This window comes from Phoenix dactylifera, unplaced genomic scaffold (genome assembly GCF_009389715.1).
Source record: "Phoenix dactylifera cultivar Barhee BC4 unplaced genomic scaffold, palm_55x_up_171113_PBpolish2nd_filt_p 000664F, whole genome shotgun sequence".
In the NCBI taxonomy this organism is placed as follows: Eukaryota; Viridiplantae; Streptophyta; class Magnoliopsida; order Arecales; family Arecaceae; genus Phoenix; species Phoenix dactylifera.
Window position 1 is genome coordinate 96,157 of NW_024068051.1, and position 9,464 is coordinate 105,620.

Consider the following 9,464-nt stretch of genomic DNA (forward strand, 5'->3'; position numbering starts at 1 on the left):
AATGCTACTGTTTAAATTTGATTCCCAAAGTCCCCAGTACTCCATGGATTAATAAGAGTTCCAAATAATCCCATTCCTTAGAATAATTAAAGTTCCAATGATGCAACATATGTAAACAGTTTAACTACCTCTCCCAAAACATCTGAAAAAACCAAGATCATGTGAACTCTTTTATATCCCTAAATGTCTTGGCCAAATTAGTGAGGACATTTAAAAAAAAATCTAAAAGAAGATTGCATGTTATGAATTACATTGCGAAACATCAATGCGATAAGCAACGCAATGATGTTTAGACTAATGTACCTCATTGCAAGACGCTGGAACCGAGATCATATGAACTATATTCCATTTTCTTGTCCAAATGAAATATGCTGACTAAATTAGAATATGCCCACAAACGCAACTTGATCTCATTTATCAGAATGCTAGTTAAAACACTTTTAAGTAAAGCCAGACCAAAATGCACCGTAAACAATATGGCCAGTTAACAGAACCCTAAAGCACCAATAATTTCAGACAGGTTGTGAGCTGACAACTCTGTAGAGCTATAGATATACACATCCAAAATTTTGTAAGTACAAGTAGCTTCTGTAACAAATAGTGTAGAAAAGAGAGTCATATATGGAAGAATAAAAAAAGTGGGGAGGATCCAATTTAAAACAAGATGTCCTCCAGATGAACACCAACCACTTTACACGACTACAGAAACCTATTAACCACAACTCCTGTACAAGAAGGAAGATCACTTTCCAAACTTTTCCTATGCAGCATTTAGGAAATGAAAACCACCTTCTATAAGATCAATTATCAAAATCTCTCCCAAAACCATAGAAGAATTCCAGTGACACATCTACTATCCCCGTTTCTTTTGACCTGATAAATATAGCTCATCGGTCCGCAGGGGAAAACTACCAATCAAGCCTTCTCTCAATCACAGGAAACAATCCGTATATTGATAATGATGCCTCCTGCTGAACTCCAACAGGCTCCCATAGGTGCGGTCTGCTGTGCTCACAAAGAAAGCCTCAGTATCAGGGCTAAAAGACATGCCAGCAATCTCCCCAAAAAGATCGATCTCCTGGGCTTTGCAGTAATCAGCCCTCGCATCATGTATGTGAACAAAATCAGCTGGCTCAGCCATGGCCATGAAACGGCCATCTGCAGAGAATTTGACGCCCCGGATTGCGCCCATCCTCCCCTTAAGTACAGCAAAGGACTCTGATAGATTTCTCACATCCCATAACCGGCAGGTCGTGTCTTGGTTCCCTGTAGCCAGGATATGTCCATCTGGATGCCAAGCTGATGCAAAGGAATAATCCAAGTGTCCCTTGAGATTTCCAATTACCTAAACAATGATACCATAATAGAAAACCAAAGGATGAGGCTGGGAAATGATTACCATACACATCATGAAATCAGAAATATAGAAACAACGCTTACTTTTCCTGACTTGGAATCTGCTATAAGACAGTCTACGCTGTCCCCAAGAACAGCAAGAAGCTTGCCATTAGGGCTAACGGAAGTACTCTGTAGAGAGCAATGAGTTACATCAAAATAGCAAAAGAGAGGTTCAGAATCAAGATTAGCAAGTTATTAACAACAAACAGAATTAAGAGAGTTCAACTGGTAATCAATGACACTCACATTCACAGACCAAGAAAATGGAAATTGACTGAGCAAGGTGAAGTTCTCAGTGTCAAAGGCCCTCACAAGGCAGTCATTGTTAGCGGTCATCAAATGGGTGGAACCACTGTAGGATGATTAATTAGATGGCATTCTGCAGAAATATTAATGCAAGAGCTAAAGCACCACAAGTTGACAAGTATACTATTTCTTACTTAGAGGTTTGATAGATCTCCACTGCATTGGTGATGGCATTCTCATCATTAGTTACTTTTGTACTGAAGACCACTCCAGGTTGATTCAGGTACTGAAATGGAGACCTAAACTTGAGGACATTGGTCTATAAACTTGAAAATTTATAGCCTCGGGCAAAGTCATCTCACCTTACATATGAGCTCCCCTTGGAAACCACCAGCAACCATTAAGTTATCTTTTACAGCCATTGTGCTGACCTGTACCCTTGAAACAGGCTGAACTGAAGATCCACGACTTCGCTGTACGGCAGCCAAGTATAATTCAGTGATGTAACAAACAGAAAAATATTAATGAATATGAAATCTAGCATAGAAAGAGAACCTTGGTTGGTGCAATCTGTCCAGCTACATTGAGTACTTCCTTGCTTCTCTGGCGCAAAGATGACCAGTGCATAACTGAGTAGTTCTGCATCATGTAGACGTCATGCTTCGTGGTTGCCCACAGTAGATTCCTCAACTACAAAAAAACCCCAATTGTCCGACAAATCACTACAAGCTGCATGAGAAGAACGCAACTTCCATTACAAAATAACATTCGAAGTTCTAGAGTCCACCATAACTTCAATACGAATTGGTGTTACTATGGCATTTTTGTAATGTTTTAGAAGTATCACTCCGACAACAGAGTTAACAAGTTACATTGTTTCAATAAGCATAAACCATTATCTTATATATATATATATATATATATATATATATATATATAGTTAAGCCTTATTCATTTATGGTTATCTAAGAGTTTAGCACCATCATGACGCAAAGACTGCCCTAGTGTGTACAACTCTGACCTTGGTTTTGTATGCATATATCTCACTTAGACAGCACCATTTAGATCCATCTACTGTGCTATCTAATGGTAGTGAGATGAGGAGCGAATATTCTCTTTCTTCTCTATAAATTAATCTTTAAAAGGAAGAAATGTTTACTGTGATCGAGGTGCATGACATTCTTAGATGTAACAGCTAGACCAAAACGGTATGTATTATGAGAATGCAAAAAACAGAGAGTTGAGGATCATAAGATCCAACATAAGAGGAATTTAAGACGGACAAGTTAAAAATGTCAGTGAACAACACAACCATCGGGGTCATGAGTCAAAAGGGACATGTGGACTGGGAACCTGGAAAACAGGCATTTAGTACCAGGTAAGTATCAGGTAAATGTTATTAAAATAAATTTCTGCTGGAGTAGAATGAGAAAGCCAATGAAAGAGTTTGGCAATTATGCGCAAACATGCCTAAAAGAACACCAAGCTAATTTCCAATAAATAAACACAAACTGGACTCCTTACTTTCTGATTGATGCCACACAGGCACAACTGGATTGTGCTACAGTTTTACATGTGAAACATTGTTGTATAGAGCTAATCGCTTTTCCATAAAACTTGAAAGGCACCCAGAAAAGCATTCTGAGTTGCAGATTAACTGGATTTTAGAAAATCATTATATTAATACTGTGCAGTTTAGATGACCCAAATGAAGGTCATGTTTCTCATGATTTCATATACATTCCAGATATGTATGATACATAAACAAAATTGATAGTAGACATACTACTCATATGAATGACCTGACCCAAGAAAAAAACCTCAAAAAAAATCTATCATATGGCTCCGAGTACTAGTAAAGGTTTTAAAAAAAGAAAATAATCATCCAAAACCCAGGTTACTGCCTGTAAATAGTTTTGCATGTTAAGAGACTGATAATCTTCTCAGCAGTCGGCATGCATGGGAAACCAAATTATTTGCAACAATGGAGCAAGAATGATGGCTGCATCCCCCTAGCTAAGTGTAATTTTAGATTCTTCTCATGACCATACAAGATTGACTAGCCAGTGATCTTTTAAGGAGTCTTGATACCAAAGTATTAGATGCCAGGTAAGAGCGCATGTGACTAATTTAACTGATCCACCTCAAATGAATGCATGAGCTACTATCCAAAGATGACCAAGTATTCTATACATGAGAAAGGAACTAGTATAGAAAGGAACTAACACAGTGAAGACTGCCCAAGAAGATTACAATGCAAATGTACTTAGAAGACACAGACATGTAGGATGAAAGTGAAAAAACCAGAAGATAATTAAATCTATTGAATATTGAATACAAAAAATAGACATCAATGGTCAGTTTATCAAGTAAAACACTATAGAAATCCATAAAATAGAGATGGCATCAGCCAAGTTCAAACAGCAAGGCTTGAAAATCCTGCAGAAAAAAATGTTATATGGCCTCTTATGTCCCAAACATGCCTACAAACAGAGGGAACATCAATTTTTCATAGAGGGGGCCTGCTAGATACAGACATATATCCCATCATACCATATCAAAAGGATCTTCTTACTGTGCCAGCTGCGCATAAAGCACTTCCGCCTGCTTTAGTGCTGAAAGAACAAATTATACGGCAGTCCGCTGCTAAATTTTAGACATGAGGGTTAACAGTCACATCAAATGGTTAAAGTTCAATGAAGCAGAACAGCATGAACCAGACAACATCGAATGAGATAAAACATAAGATAAATTGCTCCCATTGTGAAATCAACAGTCATAGTACAAGTTACATGTTCTTCTCCTCAAATTTTTCTTGTAGTGAGTGTAAGGAGGGAAACAGTCCTTGCTTAAACGAGAGAGAGAGAGAGAGAGAGAGAGAGAGAGAGAGAGAGAGAGAGAGAGAGAAGCCAATCCACTATTCATAAATTAAACATTCTACATTGCACCCATTTAAATAGATTATTAGCAAGGTACTCTAGAGATATTGGTTGGTAGACAAAAATCATAGTGTAGAACATCTGCCATTGTGGGAAACTAATGTAGGAAGCCCTAGATAAGTAGAAAAATGCTTAGAAAATGTCCGAAAGCAGGAAAAGGAAAACAACATTACATGGAAAATACAGGGGAAACCAACAAGAAACCAAAGGAGTTTCCAGGTTGAAGTAGCATGCAATGCTTTCCAACTAAGTTCTCCAGCAGAATTCAAATAACTGATAAATATTCTTCCAGTTTTCCATGTCTTTCCTGTAAAGTTTGCTGCAATTTACCTCATTTTGAGCAATGAAGGCCAATGTTCACAAACAGATACAACCATAGCTCTCAAGCCAAGTGGTAAATATAAGTTCCAGTAGGAATGACATAAAATCAGGGTTATAGGCATACCTTGTGCATGCACCTAGAACTCCACTAAGAAATAAAAAACAAATATTGACAAATATTGTATCTGTTCAATATTATTTCAAACATAAATAATTAAATTCCTTACCTTCCTAAATCGCAATGGTCCTCGAAAAGCTAAATACTTCATTAAAGATAGAAATTTAATAGTCAAATCACATGTCCATGTAATATGTAAATATATGTACCAATGACCTGCAAAATTGGAAGATTCCAACCAAAAGAGTGAAGATATGCTGCATGTGACACTAGTTATGAGTTAATGGCACATTAGTTAAATACAATCATAAAATTAAGTCCATAATAAATTTGAAATATAAAGGAAGCGTGATCCTGTTCACAATCTAATGATTACATGAATCTCTTATTGGTGGCACCTTAGAAACTGAAGAAGAAATATTTATATGTATTTATCCAACAGGTAAACAGACTTCATTTTTTTTTATTTAACAGCACTTTTTGACAGTGCTAGTCATAGACATGCCCCAACCATTCTGACAATACAATAACACAACTTTGCCTGGAATCTCAGAATATCTAAATGATTTTCGCTATCAATCATACACCATCAACATGGCTCATGTCTTTGTTTTTTATAGTTTTGTATTTACAGATTTAGTTCTGCAATTTCATTAGTTTAGCTTTCTTAGAAACTTCCAAAAGATCTAAGGTAACTAGCTGATTACAACAATGGGCAAAAAGCATTCCATCAGCACATGATGAACTACTCAGTTAAGCACCCTCTTAATTGACAAAATTAGTAAACAAATCATAGCCCAAACTTCTGGACTTTCAATTGAAATGGAGAACTATTGGAGATCAGTAAGTACCTGGAAATGCACAATTGACGACTTGACATGCCTTGTATTGTATTGAAAATCATAGAAACCGCTCCCCTTCTCCACTTGTTTGCATTCCTGCTCAGAGAGTGCATGTAGAAGTACCATCAATGAAAAGTAAATTCTTACAAATCATTAGAGACATTACAGTTCAACTGGAGTAGAGATAATAGCGAAGCATTAAAAATAGCTTAAATTAAGATTAAGACTACTAAAATAATTACTTCAACCAGAACTACGAGAAATGTGTGCATAACATAAAATGAAATAAAGATAAAACTGAAAAGGATGCAAAAGCTTAATATAGATAATTAGCTGGATGCTACAAAAGCATATAAGAAGGCAGATAAAAAAGGGGCATCTTAGTGCTCGAGGCCTGCCAATATGGGTTATGAGGAAGGTCAGAGGTACGCAGCATTACCTCCACGTGCGGAGAGGTTGTTTCCATCTTTCAAACCTATGACACCCAAATCACAATGGAGCAACCTAGCCGATGTGTCTAGGGCCTACCCTCTTGCAAAAAGGCAGATACTACAGAATAGAAGTATACAAAAATTTTCTGCTAAGATTATGCCGGACTTTAAAGATAGCAAAGTTAGGAGAGTTGAAAGTCGATATTGTGAGGCAGACAAATTTTCAGCAACAAAGGCCTAAAGCTATGGATGGCAACTGCTGACTCGGACCTACTAATCAGTTGATCCCTCCTTGAAAAAAAAAGCTAGTTTTCTTTTTTCTTTTTTGTTACTTTTTAAATGACAATGTCAAAATTGGGTAAGACCATACCAAACCAACCATACACTGATTGGATTTGGGTTTCAGCCCTGGACATGACAGGTAATTATGGGCGAACAAGCCCTTAAAACCCAGTCCTAGGTCTTAAGTATAGTGGTATTTATGTGGCAGACCAAGAGCTAGTCAAGGCTTAATTAACATTATAAAGAAGGCCATGCACATGAGGTTGAGAGGCAGAACAAAAATACTGGAGAAAAATCAAAGTGGAAATCTTGTTCATAATTTATCACACCCTTCTCCATGTTAAGTTCCTCTCCTCACTTTATTTGGACACGAACCATAGATCCACTCTTCAAGACCCTCATTTGTTTTCACTTATACATGACTACCAAATGAAGCTCTAATCGGGTTGGCGGGTTGGGCATGGTTCCATATGAAATAAATGGATCAGGTATGAGTTCAGGGTTTTTTGACCTGACGAGAACTGCCTATCACTACCCTAGCCTCAAGTCCTTAACTTTTTGCACATGGCATACATGAATTAATTTCTAATATCATAAAGAGCAGCAAATTGTATGTTATTCACAAAAAAGATGTAGTTGATCAGGACAAGATAAATTCCAATAATAAATTGTAACTATGAAGTAAAACTTCCAAGTAACAAAAGTGAATAATGTACAAAATTGCTTTTTGAAGCTTAAAGGAGTAAGATGGACAAAAAGAGGGGAATTTAGCCAAGTTGCTTAAGTTTCTAAGCAATTGTTTGAACGACTGCTTGGTGTATTGCATCAGAGCAAGTGAACAAGCCAGAGTTGCTCTATTTGTATGTGGTGCATTCTCTATCTCCCTCTCTTTGCCTGCATCTGTGCACATTTACATAAGGGACAGGGAAGATCTTTTTTTAATTTCTTTGCAAGGGCCAATTATACTTGTCTAACAACAATTATTATCAAGCATCTCCCAACACCGTAAGAGCCCTCTTGACTTCCATAAGTCTTTACCAGAAAAGATATGTGATAAAACAAACTACTTGCCTTAACATAGCCATAATCTTTAACCCTGTTCCAACTCTATATATTTGCCCTTCTTCACCAATCATGTCATACTAAGGGGCAAAGAACTCTACTTAGATAAGTGGAGAAGAAAAAGGGGAAAAAATAATAAGAAGATTGCTCTCCCCCCTTCCTGCATCTTTTGGACCAACAGTTTGTGTTATTAGGTTTGAAGTAATTATAATTGCCATTGAATGGACAAATCCCATGTCTTCTATGTAGGGGCCCTACTATTCCCGAATCCATCCACAACCATCATAGAAATGCTGCACCATAACTTCATTTTACAAGAAAGGAATCAAATTAACCATAACCAAATGTATGCCCATTAAACTAGGTCCTTCCTCAACAAAGAAACAAATGTGAACCCAAATCAGAAAATTCACCCCCCTAAACAGTCCCAAATACTAACAAACATTCACTACACCGACCTTTTTATTCTTTTTAAAAAGAATAATCAATCATTCCCAATACGTCAAACACCTAATTCATCCAAAATAAACAAAAAAAGAATGCAAAAATAAGCACTTTGGACGAGGCTTACCTTCTCCAGCTGGACCCGAGATTGGAATAGGTTCTCGTAGTTCTTGTACTGCTTCAACCTCATCTCCCGGTACTGGTCTCGCGTAAAACTAAGCCTCTCCCACGGTATCCCCTGTATGTCCTTCCCATTCCGAGCCTCGGAAGCCGTGGTGTCACTCCTCTGCCTTCCCTGAACAGCCAAACACCCTAAAAATGAGATCCTTTTCTCATCAACACATCAAATCCATCACAAAAGAGGGAAAAAGAGAGCACCATGTCATCGCCCCCTTCGAAGTCAAAATCATATCTTTCTTGCTGCTGGTCGATCACTTCGAATGGATCATTGTCGTCTTCATCGTCGTCGAATTCAAGCATGTCGATGTAGCCCTCCAACATGAACTCCAAATCGTTGTCCAAATACATCGCCATCTCGCTACGCCTCAAGAACAAGCCAATCAATTAAAGATGGAGAAATTTCATTCCAACTATAGACAAATAAAAAAAATAAGATAAAAGATAGAAATTGAATGGAAAAATAGATACACGAACAACATAGCTTTGAAATTATTATGGAACTAAATTCATTTAAAAACTGACAAAAAAATTTAGAAAAGTGGATTCCATAAGCATAAAGAATAAATCAAATAGCAAAAAATGGTTTGTTTACACAGAAAAGGGTATAAAAAGGTAAAATTTACAATAAATTTAGGTTAAGATACCGATTTCAATGAGATAAAACCCAGACCTTCGCATCAAAAATAGGGCACGTACCTTGTTTTCGTGGGGAAAACGTGGAAAGCTGAGCGAAAGCGAGATTGATTCCTTGGATGCTTCGAGTCCAAGAGAGCGAAATGAATCGAATGGAGGAGAGAGAGAGAGTATAACCAACGAGAAAAAGGGGCGGACAGCTTGGGAAACGGACGTTGGCTTGGCGAGAAAGGAGCTTGGAATCTTGGAGTTCTTTGGAGATGAATCGAGAGAAAAAGATGGGAACGCGATGTCGATCGACGGAAGGAGGGCCGGAGAAGCCCCCCAGCCATGGGCCGTTTATAGACGCGGGAGAGCAGCCTGGAGAGAATGATCCGCTGTAGGAGCCCAGAACGTCATCGCAGCGTGCAGATCTGATCAAAAGATGCCACATCGCCAAACTGCATGATCTTGTTTTGTTTTGCTTTTACTTCGCATGTTCGTTTCTTGCGTGGAGCATACCAATTGGTTAAGCTAGATGTCGGCACTGTCTCCGTACTTCCCCCGCATAGAAATTATGTACGGGATC

The 9,464-nt window shown here is 37.9% G+C and overlaps 1 protein-coding gene across 8 annotated transcripts; it reads right to left on the reverse strand.

Moving 5' to 3' along the window:
• Window positions 1-521: 521 nt before the first annotated feature.
• On the reverse strand, window positions 522-9,218 carry LOC103720311 (uncharacterized WD repeat-containing protein C2A9.03-like). 8 transcript variants are annotated; one of them, XM_039119940.1, is made up of 11 exons: window positions 8,960-9,214; window positions 8,462-8,621; window positions 8,211-8,378; window positions 5,874-5,960; window positions 4,198-4,287; window positions 2,200-2,334; window positions 2,007-2,117; window positions 1,839-1,930; window positions 1,645-1,750; window positions 1,441-1,527; window positions 522-1,345 (listed from the first exon to the last, which is right to left on the reverse strand). In XM_039119940.1, the coding sequence occupies exons 5-11, from the start codon at window positions 4,198-4,200 to the stop codon at window positions 932-934; spliced, it is 948 nt and encodes a 315-aa protein (XP_038975868.1). In that variant the 5' UTR covers window positions 4,201-4,287; window positions 5,874-5,960; window positions 8,211-8,378; window positions 8,462-8,621; window positions 8,960-9,214; the 3' UTR covers window positions 522-931. The 8 variants fall into 8 exon arrangements, with proteins under 8 accessions (XP_038975868.1, XP_038975865.1, XP_038975867.1 ...); XM_039119937.1 differs by having other exon boundaries at window positions 4,198-5,238; XM_039119939.1 differs by having other exon boundaries at window positions 5,132-5,960.
• Window positions 9,219-9,464: the final 246 nt, after the last annotated feature.

What these genes read in the sequence shown, in the direction of transcription:
- LOC103720311 (XM_008809955.4), bottom strand. Translation starts at nt 8,617, where the DNA reads ATGGCGATGTATTTGGACAACGATTTGGAGTTCATGTTGGAGGGCTAC. An exon ending in TCGAAGGGGGCGATGACATG is followed by an intron (nt 8,379 to 8,461) that starts GTGCTCTCTTTT and finishes TTGGCTGTTCAG; the next exon opens with GGAAGGCAGAGGAGTGACAC. An exon ending in CTCGGGTCCAGCTGGAGAAG is followed by an intron (nt 5,961 to 8,210) that starts GTAAGCCTCGTC and finishes CTCTCTGAGCAG; the next exon opens with GAATGCAAACAAGTGGAGAA.